The 18,251-nt window shown below is 36.3% G+C and overlaps 1 protein-coding gene across 1 annotated transcript in view; it reads left to right on the forward strand.

The window, feature by feature from the left end:
• The window catches only part of LOC111150500 (cilia and flagella associated protein 47), a 526,123-nt gene that overhangs the window by 330,576 nt on the left and 177,296 nt on the right, over nucleotides 1-18,251 (forward strand). The window contains exons 46-49 of the mRNA XM_022507981.1: nucleotides 4,776-4,972; nucleotides 5,895-6,038; nucleotides 6,643-6,816; nucleotides 12,016-12,127. Of these exons, the coding sequence (XP_022363689.1) occupies nucleotides 4,776-4,972; nucleotides 5,895-6,038; nucleotides 6,643-6,816; nucleotides 12,016-12,127 (627 nt within the window). The remainder of the gene's footprint in view (nucleotides 1-4,775; nucleotides 4,973-5,894; nucleotides 6,039-6,642; nucleotides 6,817-12,015; nucleotides 12,128-18,251) is intronic.

An 18,251-nucleotide genomic window follows, 5' to 3' on the forward strand; every position in this document is an offset into this window, starting at 1 on the left:
AAATTGTTTGCCCAAGGTCAATATAGGAAAGAGAACTAAAACTAGAAAATGGGATTTTTAACTCTCTCACCTTATCAGTTTCATACATGTCTCTTTGCAGTTAAGGCATGGTAGAATGTTTCAGTAAAGCTTAAATGGATCACGTCTGCCTGTACACATGTATTATGTAGTCTCCCCTTCCTTGTTGACCCTGGTCTTGGCCTGTGGCTTGCTTTGGCCAGTGGTTTACTAAGGGTGAAAGTAACAGATATATGATAACCATTTATACATTAGGGCCTTCTTTTGCAGCTAGTAATTTTCACGTACTGTATGTAACATATTTGGTTCATCTCATAGATTAGAGAGCTCTTGGCCGGAATTCCTAGTTGAGGTCCCAAATCATGAGTGAGCCCAGCTAATACCACATTAAGTAGGTAAGCTTTCCCAAATGAGGTCAGACCCTAGAACCATGAGCAAATAGATGGTTGTTTCTTTAAACCACTAAGTTTTGAGGTAGTTTCTTTCTGCAGTAATAGCTGACCAAAAGAACAGTATTGACTTATTCTGCCAACCATGACCTTTCTAGGATCTGAGTGCAGTATATTTTTATGGGTTATTTCAAAAACTATAGATCACACTGACTTCTTCTAGTAGCTAATGTTAACATAAAATTATGTATTCTTTCACTAGAGAGAGTCTGTCTTTATTTCCTTTATTTCCTTCAGTACCTGTAATCTGGTAAATTTAGATATATTTGGTTATCTTTAATCATAGAACCCTGGGAACTGCCACAGTTACCAGGATCATCTGTCAAGGCACCAGGTGAGCTCCATCTAAGTAGAGTAGGGGATGAAAAGGATGGGTCCAGATTGTTCAGAACACGTGATACCATGTCAAAAGTACAGATGCAAGCCCATATATCATATGGCTAAATTTTTTAAGTAGTAAATCAAACTAACAAATTTTTAAATAGACTATATTCTGTTATTCCACATTGACAAATATAAACCAACCTGTAAGACCACATTGGAATTTAGAATTTTTGGCCACCTTAGAGTTTTTCACAAGAATCTGATAGCACAGAATAGTTGGGCTCTGGCCAGGTGCCCACTCTGTTCTCTCCCTTCCTTCACATTCAACAGCATGTACCATAAGGGGTCTCGTGTACAAATTTGTGGATGCCTCAGCCCACATAATTAATTTTGGTCTACATCTTCCCCTTGATAGCCGCACCTTAGGCTTCAGTTCCAGGAGTGTTCCGATGAGAGGACTGTCAAAGTGAAGAGTCCTGTGCAAGCCCTGAAAATCGGTTCCAACAGTTTTGATTGTGAATTATGGCATCACATGAACTGGAAACTTGGATGGAGCTGGTTCCCTATAGGCCTGCCCCAATGAGCCCATGTACTCCTTGCATGGGCAGAGAGACAATGACAGAGGAGACACAAAGGCCCTAGAAAGCATGAGGCCCTGGACAGGAAGCTCTCTTTCCTGGGCCTAAGGGTGTGTATTTGGTTGGGGGATCCCCAGCAGCAAACCCTGAAACCGGGTCTTGAGAGCAAGTAGTTTGAGAGGTGATCGCAGGAAACATCAGTAGATGTGTGAGGGAGTGAGAGACAGCAAGGAAAAGCCAATTCAGGTTTTCAGTGTGTTTTTAGCAGTTGCCACTATTAATAATTTAGACTCAGTTGCACTGGGATCTCTAGGAGTTCATGTAGAATTCACCTCAGAGTTATTCCTACCAATGGTCGAAGACCCTGGGTTATTTTTCTACCAATTTCATACATTATTTGTTGAGGACTGCAAATGCAGGCAATGAACTATCACTTCTGGCCTGATCCATAAGAGGGCTGAGTACCTTCCTATGCCAGGAGAAAGCCCTCAGAGAGAAAGGCAGTTTTCTGTAAAGCCATTTGCCTGCAGGAAGAATTTAAATACCCAGGGGATCTAGCAGGGTATGGATGACATCTGCTCTGGTACAGAATTGGAAAGGACTTTGAGAAAACATGTCCCTAAAAGAGAATGATAGTTTGATGGCATAATGTGGCCAGTAAAATTCCCAAATTTAAAAAAATCAAAATCATTTCTACTTCTGCTGTTTTATATCTAAGGGAATATGGATCCTGGCTGATGAGTGCCTTAATCCAGAAGCATGGATTATCCTACTTAAGTTTCTGGCATGAATCAATTACATTACTTCAGATGTTTAAGAAAATAACAACAAATATTGTTTTGTTAATATATCTTCAGAAATAAAGCTTTCATTTTTCTGAATTCCACTGTTATGATGGATTCCTTTTGGGACTGGTAAAGGAGAGAGGCTGGCACCGGGCATTCCTTGGGGTCTTTACTCATGAACATTTCATGAGTTGGAAAATGTACACTTAAGAATGTCCTTGGCTTTCACTTTCAGACTCAGTATCATTAGGAAGTGGATATTTTTAGGGAAAGGGAAATAGTGTATAACATAAAGCTTCCGATAGAAGTTTTATACTGGGACTGTACATTCCAATTATTGTTTACTATTAAATGGCTAGTTATTCTTTATCTTTGATGAGAATAATAATTACTGTTGAGTTGCTTAAGTTTCCTGTTCTAAGCAGTTTAACTTTATTTAAATTACTTAATCTAAATATTTTCATTTCAGTCTGTTTGTGAAAGAGAGCAATGAGGTTTCTTTATTTCTGTTAATAAACGAACAATTTTGATCAAATGATTATCTGACCTGGTTTGTTTTAATGATGTTGCCGCAACTCAAATAATTCTCTCAGAATGAAAACAGTCAATGAAAATCTGTACTTGAATAGGATAGAATAAAAATAACAACATTCTGACAGCCTTTATTTTTTCTTTAGACCAGCTGATAATCTTGAACTTTGGTTAGATGTAATAGATTTCAAATGTGATGCACTGTCAGTGTTTTTTAATATACAATATATAATACTAACATTATATATAGTATAAAATATGACATATAACAATATACAATATGCAACATTCTATATAATGTATAGATATATATATCTATATATCTATACATATAATATATGACACCTAACAGGTAACACAAATACAAATCCTCAATTTGATTTTAAAATGATTTAAGGCAATTAATATTTTTGCAGATGTGACTGGTTTTCTTGACATACACTTGCGTATTTGAAAACATGTTTGCCATTTTTAACATTTGAGGTGCTAAATGAGAGTGAATTAAAATTATAGCTAATTAATGTTATAATACTTGCCTGGTCCATTGGTTGATAGGCTTGTTTTCTTGGTTTCAGAGAACTTCCTCATATAGAATTAGGCTTTGAACATTTTCTTGCCATTTGTTTTTTATCTATTACTTAAATACTTTGCCATTATCAATGAAATTTGCTTGAGACTTGAGACTCTTATACTACATCCAATTTTAGCGTTGAGAGATTTTTATGACGGTTTTCTCGTTTCATGGACAATAAGAAAATGGTGACCTTCAGAGAAAAAAATTAGTGTTGCTTAGAAGGAAAAGGCCAACATAGATAGTCTGCCTACTGTAAGAATTGATATTCGCTGTTGACTTAAGGTAAATGGTATAACAAGGTGATACGAGAAGTATTTTTTTTTAAAGATTTTATTTATTCATTTGACAGAGAGAGAGATCACAAGTAGGCAGAGAAACAGGGGGAAGTAGGCTCCCCACTGAGCAGAGAGCCCAACGCGGGGCTCGACCCCAGGACCCCGAGATCATGACCCAAGCTGAAGGCAGTGGCTTAACCCACTGAGCCACCCAGGTGCCCCAATATGAGAAGTATTAATTGGACATACCTCTAACCACTTCCCTTGGTTATTAACTATGGAAAAATTATTTCCATCTGTTGCTCAAGCTGCAAATTATTTTGATTACCAGAGGACAGAGTACCCCTAAGTCGTAGAAATGGAGCAAACAATAATGCTTACCAAATATTCCATATATCTGTCTCATTCTCAGCCCCCATTCAGTTAGATAGAGCCATGTGGTTGGTTCTGGCCAATTAAATGTACACTTGGCACTTGGACATTACAGGTGTTAGGAGCACCTACCTCTTCCATAGTCAAAAATCCCTATTTACCTCTTGACTCCCCCAGAACTTAACTACTAATAGCCTACTGTTGACCAGAAGCCTTATCAATAACATTAACAGTAGACTGACACATAGCTTGTATGCTGTATTCTTACAATGTTTCATATACTGTTTTGTATACTGTATTGTATACTGTTTTGTACACTGTATTCTTACAATAAAGTAAGCTAGAGGAAAGAAAATATTAAGAAAATCCTAAGGAAGAGATAATGCATTTCTAGTACTATACTATGTTTATTGAAAAAAAGTCCATGTATAAGTGGACCTGTGTTTCAAATCTGTATTGTTCAAAAGTCATCTGTAATGTGTATTACTTTTATGTTGAGCACTGAAAAGCCCTTGAGCAAGCTTCTAGCCACTTTTCTTCCCTTGACCTGTCAAGAAAGGAAGAGAGGTGTCCCTAATGGTACACCTGTAAGATAGTGGTATCATTCACAACATGGGTCCCTGAGTGACTTTATGGAGTAGACCTTCCTACAACATATGCACAAGATATATTATGTCATTGATAAATAAACTTGATGGTTATGCCCTGGTGGTTTAGGGGTAATGTGTTACTTCAGGATAAACTAATCTCTTCTAGATTATAAAATATAATTAAATACAATAGTATTAAACATTGCTTTACTCCAAAATGAATTTTAGGATTTATGCCACCAAAAATGACTAAGCTATTTAAAATTTTCTTTTTAATAGTTGCAGATGGATCTGTTCTAGTTCCTTTACGATTTGTTCCTCTCAGTCCTGGACGCTACCCTTGTAAAATTTTGCTGATATCACGGTATGATGTGCGTGTCTATTGCATTGAAGGTGTGGTAAATGAAGAACGTCCAGAGGCCAAGTTTGAATTTGAAACACCAGCATTTGAAGCCCTTACCCAGCATATTCCAGTCGTAAGTGGTACTTATACTTAATTAGTTTTTTGGTACTTTTCTCCATTCCCATTACTACTGTCTCAATTAAAGTCCTCCAAACCTCTCATCTTGAACTATTAGAATTTCTAATTCTAGAAATTATCTGCTGCCATTTTTTTCTCCACATTGAGGACAGAGCTTATTCTTCAATATAAATGTTACCATGTTGTGTACCTCACTAATCACTTCTATTGGATCCTCTTTCCTTCAAAAAGTAACTCCAACTTCTTTAAGTTATCGCATTCCCACTCAAAAGGGAATTCCTTTCCCTTTTGATCTCTCCCTTATGATCTTTCCAATCTCTGCTTCAAATTCAGTTGTGATCTTCACAATTAAGGTGGGTTCATGGGCACTAAGAACAATGACTGGCTGTAGCTTGGCTCTCAAAGTGACACTACAGCATAGAAAAAGGTAATATATTTGTAAGGAATGTTGAATATTCTAGACTAGAAATTGTTTTTTTTCTTTAATTATTAAAGATGTAAGAAAAGTCTGCTCAAAGCACAAAAATTTGTTCTGATGAGATGTATAAGCTTTGCTATCTGAGCAATTTACCAGATAGGTTGCCCATAATTAGGAGTAGAATGTGTAATTCTAAGACCATTTTATAATTTTCACAGTAATTAATAAGTCAAACAAATATTTCTTTAAATATTAAATTACCCATGGGTCAACCTGTTAGGCAGTGCTCCAGTATGACAATGAAAGCATACATAGTCATCCTTATGCTAAATATTCACATTGTTGATGGTTGTTCTTAACAACTATGACTTTCAAAGCCTGAAATATAATTTAAAATACAATATATAATTTTATTAAAAGTACCAAGAATTAATACGTAATTCAGATTTATCAACATCACCCTTCTGATATTTTTCTACATTTTTTTTTCATGCTTTAGAGTAATAAGACAAAGAATGAATGGAAATGTCAAGTTACTATAGAAGGAGATTGGTTTTTTGGACCTTCTATTTTATATGTTGGACCAGGAGAAACTGTGCAGTATCCCCTTACATTCAAACCTATTTTGGAATGTGAGATTATGGTATGAACTCATTGATTTGTTTCCTAGTATTAATTTGTCAGTGAATTGTTATATGATATTAACCTTTGTAATTTATTATAAACCTTTTTGGAAAAAAGTTATATACTATATGCTTTTGATTATTATTATTCACTCTGCTTGAAACTTTAATAAATCTTTTAATTTGAGGGATAAATTTTCTGAAATTCACAATGCCATTGGCTGCCACTACTTATATCTGGACTATTTTTACATAACACGCTTAACAAAGTAAAATCATTGTTCCTTTATTTTTATTCATTAAGGTAGTTGATACTTCAGAGAATATTTTCTTAAGACATATTTCTTTGACAAGGACATAAAAAGGCATATACTTGCTATGTATGAGAATGCCAATATAAACTCTGTCATTTAGAGAAAGTAAAGAGAAATACAGAGCTTTTCACAGGAAATTAATCTTTATCCACTCAGTAGAAGTATTTATACATAAACCAGAAAAGTCAGTGACTGACACCTCCTTGAAAGCTCATTTCATTAATCAGATTCAAAATTAATAGGATAGCAGAGATTGTTTGAGATCCAACTGTGACTCCTATAGAGCTGAAATTTGGCTGATTTGTCACAGGGCAGACTTACTCTACAAAATGAAGTAGATGGTATGGAGTATGTCTTTGACATAAAAGGGATTGGGAAAAAACCCCTGGCCTTGGAACATATCACTATAGACTGTCAAGTAGGGAAGACGACAAATAAACCCATAATGGTGCCCAATTATACGAAGACCATTCAAACATTTAAGGTAAGATTTTTTTTTTTTAAGGATGAAAGTGTTTTAAGAAGGAGTATATTGAATTATATGAAATTTTAAAAACATTTAATTTTACTTAACTAGGTGAAGTACCACATAAGGAAATGTTTAGAATTCTACTTTTTGTTAGGCCAACAGCTATCAAATTTCATCAATTATAAAGTTGAAATAGCACCAAACAAGTTTTCTAAGTATTAGTATATGATCATAAAGCACATTAAAAGCTGCTTATTTGAATTATGTATTTTTACCCAAATAAGTTAATATGATAATAAAAGATATTTTCAAAAGTATTTTCAAGAGCTCTTAAAAATTTTTTTTAAAGATTTATTTATTTGACAGACAGAGATCACAAGTAGGCAGAGAGGCAGACAGAGAGAGAGGGAGAAGCAGGCTCCCTGCTCCTGCTGAGCAGAGAGCCCCATGTGGGACTTGATCCCAGGACCTTGAGATCATGACCTGAGCCAAAGGCAGAGGCTTTAACCCACTGAGCCACCCAGGTGCCCCAAGCTCTTAAAATTTTAATGTGAAATCTGTAGACATAAAATTTCTAAATTGTATCCTATCGGGGCGCCTGGGTGGCTCAGTGGTTTATCCTCTGCCTTCAGCTCAGGTCATGATCCCAGCATCCTGGGATTGAGCCCCACATCGGGCTCTCTGCTCAGCAGGGAACCTGCTTCCTCCTTTCTCTGCCTGCCTCTCTGCCTACTTGCGATCTCTATCTGTCAAATAAATAAATAAAATCTTTAAAAAAAAATAAAAATAATTTGTATCCTATCATTTATCAGTGTAAATAATAGTGGGAATGTGAAGAGGTGCATAATTATTTACATCTTTGTTTCTTATGAAGTTTTTTTTTTTTAAAGATTTTATTTATTTGACAGACAGAGATCACAAGTAGGCAGAGAGAGAGGAGGAAGCAGGCTCCCCACTGAGCAGAGAGTCCAATGCAGGGCTCGATCCCAGGACCCTGGGATCATGACCTGAGCCGAAGGCAGAGGCTTTAACCCACTGAGCCACCCAGGCACCCCTGTTTCTTATGAAGTTTTACACCTGGCTTTCCTCACTTGATTTAAGCCAATTCTAAAATACATTTTTCCACTCCCCACTCCCACATTTATCTACAAATTGTTGTGTACCTAATAGAATCCTTGAAAGAAGCTTCACCTATCTATTCATCATAGGTGCCTGAGTTTCAGAGGGTACTGCAGAAGTTTGGAAATTCTCTAGGTTTACCCTCTGGGTTTTGTTTTGTGGTTTGTTTTGTTTTTGTTTTATAATCCTGAAAAAAAAAATATGTGCTTTGGTTTTCTTCTCTCCTTACTGGATGGGAAATGTAGTGAATATTAAGAACAAAAATCTCATTTTGTCATTGCCCTGTTGAAACTTGGCAGTTTCATTTCTTACCTTCAGCATCAAATCCATATTCCCTGAATTGACTTTTGCTGTCCTTTAAAAGCTCATCTGCTCAGTTTCATCTGTTCCTACTTTTGGCTCCAGGAGCACTCAGCCCTTAGTAAATGGTATTTCCTTTTGCTCCTATCTGGAAATCTCTACCCCACTCCCTATCTTCCATTTCTCTGTGTTTGTCTTACTCCTTTTAATTCTTTAGGGCATGTCTTAGGTGCCATTTTTCCTATAATGATAATAAAAAAAATTTTTAAATAGCTTTTAAAATTCATGGATTATAAAATTAGAGATTAGGTATCTTTCATGTGCTTCCACCATCAGACATACTATATCATATTACTATTACCCTTTTATTATTTTCTACCAGATTATAAACTGAGAAAAGGGGCATGCCTCTCTTATCCACGTTTTTTTTTTTTAAGATTTTATTTATTTATTTATTTATTTATTTGACAGAGAGAGATCACAAGGAGGCAGAGAGGCAGGCAGAGAGAGATGGGGAAGCAGGCTCCCCGCTGAGCAGAGAGCCCGATGCGGGGCACGATCCCAGGACCCTGGGATCATGACCTGAGTTGAAGGCAGAGGCTTTAACCCACTGAGCCACCCAGGCGCCCCTCTTATCCACATTTTTATACCCAGTGTAGATTATAGTGTCAAGTACCTAATAGTTTTTCAAGGGAGATTTTCCATATTTTTATGTTTAAAGAGCTTCAACAATTATAAAAGAACTGAAGAGTATTTAAGATTTAAGAAACATTTGTTCCTAGAAATATTATCCATAGGTACAGTATCTCCTTTTTTAATTAATTTGAAATTTACCATTGTTTTTAATCAACACAGAATAATGAGCAATACGAATTTGCCCTTTCATTTCATTTAATTTAATACAAATTTTAATACATAATACAAGATGATTGTTTGCATTTCAATAGAAATTCTATTGAGGAACAACTGAGGTAGCACCAAGGAGAAGGTCTGGGCTGAGAATCTTTGCTTTATACTTTCAGCTTTCAGCATACTCTTGCTTTAGTACCACTGAAATACTTCTGATTCTCCATCTTCATTCCTCCGTCTGTGAAATGAAGTTTACCTCAGTGCACTCAAGACTGATTCACATTCTTTTCCCCTGCTCTTTTACTCTCAGTGTCTTCATCTTTGTAGGGTTATTTCCCTTAATGTATATTCTCAAATTTTTCCATTACCAGAGAAAACTTGTCTGTATACTATTTCTTCTTCAACTATTATCATCTTTATTGTCCACAATTGCTAAACTTTTTGAAAAAATGATGGTTGCATGATCACTTCTTAATTTACAATGGGCGATTTAAAGCTTTTCTACTGTGCTGTGAAATTGCTGCCACAACGATTACCTTTGACTTTGGGTCAAGAAAAATCACTTATTTTGCCAATGTATTGCCTCAAAACTCCTGCAGTGTTTGACAGTGTTGATCTGCCTTCTTAAAACTCCTCACCTTTTATTTTATATCATTGTGTATTTCTCATTTCCTTGCCATTTCTTGATTATTACTTATCTGGTTCTTTTATCCCTCTAACCTCCTGATGTCTTTTCAAGTTTCCATTTTCCAAAGTATTCCTATGTCTTTACAACATCTCACCTGGACATTTCTTCACTTCAAACTGTCATCAAGTTACATGTGCCACACCTGCACTGGTACTCGAGAGGTATGTGTTAAGTCAGTCCCTCATTCTCGACTGTTTGCTGTTCACCTGCATTTTGACAATCTGCTAACAACTCAAACTCAATATATTCTTCTCATATGTTTTCTTTCTTCTTTTTTTCATTGCTGTACTCGTCCTTTTTTTTTAAAGAAAGAGAGAAAGGGTGTAAGCCGGGGGTGGGGGGTGGGGGAAAAGAGAGAATCTTAAGTAGGCTCCACGCCCAGTGTGGAGCCTAAATGGGGCTCCATTTCATGACGCCAAGGTCATGACCTGAGCAGAAACCAAGAACCCAATGCTCACATTGAACCACCCAGGCACTACAGCTACTAGACATTTTTATACCTTTTAAAAAAGGCTTTTAAGTTATAGTTCATCTTACTGCTGTAAGAATAGTTTTCTATAGAAGGTTGGGACTTCCTCAGTATGAAAGAGAAAATAAAAAATCAGAGAACATAATTGAGATACAGGTAAAATGCTGTGGCATTTTACCCAAGTGGTTAAGTAGTAGAAAATAGTTAAGCAATAAGGAAAACAGCAGATACGGAACTTCCAAAATGGTAGAGCAAGGAGTTGTGTACATCTGTTCCTCCTCAAAAGCAATAAAACACTGGCAAAAATTGTCAAAAACGAAAATTTTCTGACCTTGAAATTAAACAAAAACTTAAAACAATCTGAAGGGTATTTACTCAAGAAAAACTTGGGGGCCCGAAAAAAAAAAAAAACTTGGGGGACCGAAATTAAAGTCCTTCGCTAACCAGTTGTCTGGTTCGAAGACCAGGCATCTGGACAGAGCCACCAGGCTCCCTGAAATATACAGAATTTAAATAGACAGCTCCTGGGTGCCCAGGTGGCTCAGTCAGTTAAGCATCTGCCTTAGACTCAGGTCATGATCCCAGAGTCCTGGGATCAAGTTCAGCATCGGGCTCCCTGATCCACAGGGAGTCTGCTTCTCCCTCTGCCCCTCCTCCCACTTGTTCTCTCAATCTCTCTCGCTCTCAAATAAATAAATATAATCTTTAAAAATAGATAAATAAATAGTTCCCCAGGGAGGGTATGCATATGAGCAGTAAGCACATGAAAAGATAGTCAACCTATTAGCCATTAGAAAAATGCAAATCAAAATCACAATGAGATACTACTTCAGACTTACTAAGAAGGCTATAATCAAAATGATAGTAAAAACTGTGAGAGAAGATGTAGAGAAATAGGAGCCATTATGCCTTTTTGGTAGAAAAGAAAATGGTGCAGTCACTTTGACAAACAGTTTGGGAAGCAGTAACTCTAAAGGTTAAATATTGAGTTATCATTTGCTTCAGCAATTCCACTCCTAGATACATCTATGTCCATGAGAAATGAGCATCTATGTCCACTTCAAAGCTCGTAGATGTTTTCATAGAAGCATTGGTCATAATAGACAAAAGTGGAAGCAACTGGAATTTCCACATTTGTGGATACATGAAATATGGCATATCATACAATTTAGTATCATTTGTCAATGAAATGATATAGTGATATATACCACAATACAGATGAACCTTGAAAACATTATGCTAAGTGAAAAAAGCTAGTCACAAATGACCACATGTTATATGATTTCTATGAATTGTTCAGAAGAGGCAAATCTGTAGACACAAAGTAGATTAGTGTTTGCCTAGGCAGTGGGGGTTAGTGAGATATAGCATTCAGTGATCTGAAAGTTGGATTTAACCAGAGTTATGGTCAAATGCTACTTAAATATTCTTTATTTGCTGTATTAATATTGATATAAAATTCATTGAAATGGTTCATCTTTTGCACATCAAGTTGTTATGCGTGGCCTATAAAAGATACTTAAGTTGTCTAAGCATCAGTATTCTTGCTACAAGGAGCAACAGAAAATAAACATCTTTCTTTTTGTAAGAGTCATTTTCTTTGTTCTATTTTTTCAGAGATCTCCTCAGATTTTTCTTTTACTGTAGTGTTTTCTGGTTTGCTTTTCATTTAAAGATGAACAGTTTTAATGGAAGTATTTAAGTTTTCAGTTTTTTCTATGCTTTAGCTTGTTACATGAATTTCATATAAATGTTGACATTGTGTAATTCTTTGGAACCTCTTTTCTAGGTAACTTCAGATCTTCCAATAGTGTGGGGAAATCCAAAAATCACCATAGACCCTGATAATGCGGTTCCATATATTCTACATGTGTCCCCTTGGAAACGTGGTATATTCAAAGGTAACAAAACCATTAGTAAAATATTATTAACACCCACACTAGGACAGATACAGGATGAGAAGAAATTTTAAAAATATCATTTACATTTCCCTTTTCTAATAAATGACCCAGAGGGAAATTTGGTTTTCTACTTCAGTCATTAGCTTTCTGAATAATCGGAGCTTTGGAACATACCTTTTATATCTTGAGCTATACTCTTTTGGCCATTTATTTGAATGTATGCGGTGGACAAATTTCTAGAAGTAGAAATATTTAGTTAAGGGTATTTACACTTAAAATTGTGATAAATACTTCTAAATACTTATACCAATTTGTGTGCCAGGCAGCGTCTTATGAGAATGTTTGTTTATGAGAATAGGTATTATAAAACAAGCATAGGCACTGAATTAATACATGAAAAAATAGGCTAAAGTCTTTGGTGTGTGAATTTTCCTTCCTTTGTCTTTAATGAAGCATTCATTTATACAAATTGCCCTGATGGTTCCTGAACAGAATTGCTTGCCTAGGAATAGTGCTGAGGGCTATTCTATAAACTTTTGAAGGGAGGGTGCTTGAGAAGGTCGAAGAGTCTTAGGGAAGAACTGAGGAACTGATTCATTGAAGAAGTAAGCTGTCCTCTTTGAGAGAGATTTAAATGCCCCACAATGGTTGGATCCTGCTGAGAAAATCATCATATATAGGTAAATGGATATAATTTAGAAGTATAGTAAGTACACACCTAGTAGCAATCTTGTGCTCCATGGAAGAATTAGTGTCTCAACCCTGTTTGCCTCAACAAAAAATGTTTTAGGAAAGGGTCTATATTTGGCATAGAAGGGTCTATACCTAGCATGCCAATGCTATTAATAAGTAGACGGGAAACTTCAGAATGGCAAACAGAGTGATCCATTCAATACTACTAGAACAAAATGTGCTGTAAAGCAAGAGCCAACTTGCCCAACCCCACTGTCTGCTTCTAGTGAACTTGACCTCACATATCACTAGGGTCATAGTTATCAGTATCTTCCAAAATCCTCCCACCACTTTTCAGACATTTATTTGGCTTTGCAAAGCCAATTAATAATTCTCCATGTGATGGGTTTTTAAGCTATAGTGAACCTATTCCTAGCATTTCAATAAAGTAGCATATTTTGTTATTTTATGTAATTCAGAAGAATTGATTTTAAGAAATCTAAAGTTCACTTCTCATTTTAATAGTCAAATGACAGCCCTACTGGTGGATTTCCCTTAGTTTTGGAATGTTAGCTAGTCTTTTGTAAGGGGCAGTGAATCATTCAGATTTGCCATTATTTTTTTTTTAATTTTATTTTTTATAAACATATAATATATTTTTATCCCCAGGGGTACAGGTCTGTGAATCGCCAGGTTTACACACTTCACAGCACTCATCATAGCACATACCCTCCCCAATGTCCATAACCCCACCCCCCCAACCCCCCTCCCCCCATTAACCCTCAGTTTGTTTTGTGAGATTAAGAGTCACTTATGGTTTGTCTCCCTCCCAATCCCATCTTGTTTCATTTACTCTTCTCCTACCCCCTTAACCCCCCCATGTTGCATCTCCTCTCCCTCATATCAGGGAGATCATATGATAGTTGTCTTTCTCCGATTGACTTATTTCGCTAAGCATGATACCCTCTAGTTCCATCCACGTCGTCGCAAATGGCAAGATTTCATTTCTTTTGATGGCTGCATAGTATTCCATTGTGTATATATACCACATCTTCTTTATCCATTCGTCTGTTGATGGACATCTAGGTTCTTTCCATAGTTTGGCTATTGTAGACATTGCTGCTATAAACATTCGGGTGCACGTGCCCCTTCGGATCACTACGTTTGTATCTTTAGGGTAAATACCCAGCAGTGCAATTGCTGGGTCATAGGGTAGTTCTATTTTCAACATTTTGAGGAACCTCCATGCTGTTTTCCAGAGTGGTTGCACCAGCTTGCATTCCCACCAACAGTGTAGGAGGGTTCCCCTTTCTCCGCATCCTCGCCAGCATCTGTCATTTCCTGACTTGTTAATTTTAGCCATTCTGACTGGTGTGAGGTGATATCTCATTGTGGTTTTGATTTGTATTTCCCTGATGCCGACTGATGTGGAGCACTTTTTCATGTGTCTGTTGGCCATCTGGATGTCTTCTTTGCAGAAATGTCTGTTCATGTCCTCTGCCCATTTCTTGATTGGATTATTTGTTCTTTGGGTGTTGAGTTTGCTAAGTTCTTTATAGATTTTGGACACTAGCCCTTTATCTGATATGTCATTTGCAAATATCTTCTCCCATTCTGTCAGTTGTCTTTTGGTTTTGTTAACTGTTTCCTTTGCTGTGCAAAAGCTTTTGATCTTGATAAAATCCCAATAGTTCATTTTTGCCCTTGCTTCCCTTGCCTTTGGTGATGTTCCTAGGAAGATGTTGTTGCGGCTGAGGTCGAAGAGGTTGTTGCCTGTGTTCTCCTCAAGGATTTTGATGGATTCCTTTCTCACATTGAGGTCCTTCATCCATTTTGAGTCTATTTTCGTGTGTGGTGTAAGGAAATGATCCAATTTCATTTTTCTGCATGTGGCTGTCCAATTTTCCCAACACCATTTATTGAAGAGGCTGTCTTTTTTCCATTGGACATTCTTTCCTGCTTTGTCGAAGATTAGTTGACCATAGAGTTGAGGTTCTATTTCTGGGCTCTCTATTCTGTTCCATTGATCTATGTGTCTGTTTTTGTGCCAGTACCATGCTGTCTTGATGATGACCTTACTTAGCATTATAATCTCTAGCCCCATCCACATCAGGGCAAATGGTAAGATTTCATTCTTTTTTATGCCTGAATAATATTCTGTTAGATATATATCTCTCTATATTTAAGAACACTCAAGGGGTAATATGTATGGAGATATATATATATATATATATATATATATATATATATATATATATCTAAGAACAAATGAAGTTCAAAATTTGATATATGCCTATATATATCTAAGGACATCCAAAGGGTAATAACCATATATTCAAGTCAACCATTAAGTAAAGATTCAAAACCAGGCTGAAATAATTTAGTATGTTGATATTATAGAGAAGACAATCCCTAAATATACTTTTAAAGATTTTATTTATTTATGTATTACTTATTTATTTGAGAGAGAGAGAGAAGGAGAGAGAGAGCACGAGTGGAGGGATGGACAGAGGGAGAGGGATAGAGAGAACCCAGGCAGACTCCCAGCTGAGCGCAGGCTGGAGCCAATTGCTGGGTGTTGATCTCAGGACCCTGAGATCATGACCTGAACTGAAATCAAGAGCTGGATGCTTAACTGACTGAGCTACCTAGATTTTATCTGTCTACTAGATAAACACAGCTTTTGTCTAACTGTTAATTAGTACAGTTGATTTTATTAAGCTAAGTATAAGATTTGATAATTATCTCTTATGAACTCTTACTTTTGAGTGACAAACATACTTTCATCTCCAAAGAAAAGGTCTTTAGAAATTCTTATAATCATTAATGACATTTATTTGTGACCAAAGAAAGGGGTGGGGTGAACTTGAGTAGTTGAATATCTTACATTTTTCCGAAGAGTTGACACATGTACAAAAGAGATAAGCAGTGACAAGGATCAATTAATAAATTATAAGGCCTTTATATGTATGAGCAAAACTCCAGCTGAAAGAATTTAATATGTTGATCATAGCATGTTGGCCTAAAATGATTTCCAGACATTAAACAACAAGAATTTTTTACACTTAAAACTAATGCAATGTTATATGTCTATTATATCTCAGGTAAAAAATTAAGAATTAACAAAATTAAGGAATATTTTCATATAACATTTACTTACACTATCAAGGCTTTAGATGGTACAGAACGTTACGTGGACATAGTTCAGTGCTCTCACCAAGGTGCTTTAGTTATTTATTCCACATTACAAAACCAAATATTGAGGATCCATGTTTAAGATGTTTTCTTGTCATTTTAGTAAATTTAGTCTCTACCTTGAATATTCATGATAGAGTAGTCTGAAATGACCCTTGATAATATGGTAGCTCCAGAACATAGGTAGCAATGATCAATTGTGATGGTGCCAATAATTACCTTGTAGTTTTTCAATAGCAGCTGAGAGTGGTCTTTTACTTGCTGAAAAGTGATTGTATTCATTCAGTTCAACACAAATGTAAATTACATCTAAGATTCATTTCTACAAATTTGCAGTTCAAAAGTTCTTACACTAGAATGAAATCTGTTATGACACTGTCACAAGAAATCCTTGTCCAGCAATTGCAAGTAAGCTTTTAGTCAGCATTGCTGAAGACTTTAATTTTTTTTTCCCCATAAACTTTTGTTCAGTGTCAAAACAAAATGTTTACTACGTGCACAATAAAGTTCTTATGTTGGGCCTATGTTTAAACAAGATAGAAATTGTTTTTATATTTAGCATTCTGCTACTCTGAAATTATACACTATCCAGCAAGATGTGTACTACCAGTTGCCATCTTTAAAATACAAATGAAGTTCAAAATTTGATTTCTGATATTGTATGTGATGAGAAGCACTGGCTGTCACATGTATTTTCAGAGTGTGAAGCTGAGCAAAAATAGGCTATTTAAATTTACATTTTTCATTTACATCTTGGGCATTATATTCATGCTAGCCACCACATTGCAGTGGTAAAATTGCATATCTTTAACTTTACTCTTTCATATTTTATTGTTATTGTGTTGTAAAGGAATACATTTAGAAGTCAAACATGACTTCGATCTCCAATTATTCATTCTCTGGTTGTGTGACCCTGACCTCACTGAATGTCAGGTTTCTTACATGTAAAACATTGATAATGTTTAATCTTTCAGGGAGGTTATGGCCATTAAATGGGAATATATGGAACATGCTCATCTTATAGGTGCTCAAATAATGTGTAGCACACTTACTTAATATACTAACTTCCATTTTTTTAAATTCCCCGATACAATATGGATTTACAGGGGGCTTTGCAGCTTCTTTAACCTTCTCTCTGTCCTAATTTGTCTCAATAAAAATGACAGAAACTTGGCTGAAACCGAATTTGGATCTTACTGTCTTGTTCCCTTCACCATTATGGACTGGAGCATAGTTGTGGAGGCATGAAAACCAGTTGGATTCCACGGTCTTCAAAACAAATGTTGGTTGCTATAAAGCATTTTTCTTGCTTCTTTAGGTGAAAGAAATGTTTTGCAAAAGCAGGGCCTTGGGCCATTGTGGAGGGAATGAATTGAGTTTGCTTGGATCCTCTTATGCTCCTTTGGGCTCCTCTCTTTGCTTTTATCATCCGTGCTTTCCCGCTCTGTTGTTTCATGACAGCTTTGCCATCTGTGTGGCATTACCTTTCAGGGTTTGTGAGCACTAAACTTCTTCGTGCCCCTTTCCCCAAAATCAAAATAAGTATTCTAGGGATGCCTGGGTGGCTCAATTGGTTAAGCATCTGCCTTCAGCTCAGGTCATGATCCCAGGGTCCTGGGGTTGAGCCCCACATCAGGCTCCCTGCTCAGTGGGGAGTCTACTTCTCCCTCTTCCACTCCCCCATCTCGGGCTCTCTCACTCACTCACTTTCTGAAATAAATGAATAAAATCTTTTTTAAAAAAGACTTTTGCTTAGGAATCTCAGATACATGGATTTATTATAAATAATTTTTTCATACATTTTTATGAAAATGTTTAAATTCTAATCATCCTTCAAGGATGCTTTCCTAATATGTGAGGAATTACACATAACCAGTTGAGATTAGTAGCATTAGAAGATCATTCAGAAATCCTGAAATGAGGGGCGCCTGGGTGGCTCAACTGATAAAGTGTCCAACTCTTGATTTCAGTTCTGGTCATGATCTCACAGGTCTTGAGATCAAGCTCTGTCTTGGGCTCTGTGGTGGGGATGGAGCCTGCTTCAGATTCTTTCCGTCTCTCTCTTCCTCAGCCCCACACCCCCTTAAAAAAAATACTGAATCTAAAACTTCTTTTTTTTTTTTTGGCATTTTATCTTAACATGGATCTTCAAGAAATTTTACAAATAGTTGTGAACATTTGCCTCTTACCATTCAGCATTTTTATGAAAAACAGTCTCCCCCATTTTATTGCTCAGATGGAATCTAAGGATTCTTTT

Source organism: Enhydra lutris, unplaced genomic scaffold, assembly GCF_002288905.1.
Source record: "Enhydra lutris kenyoni isolate GAN:26980312 unplaced genomic scaffold, ASM228890v2 scaffoldscaffold23, whole genome shotgun sequence".
NCBI classification, from domain to species: domain Eukaryota; kingdom Metazoa; phylum Chordata; class Mammalia; order Carnivora; family Mustelidae; genus Enhydra; species Enhydra lutris.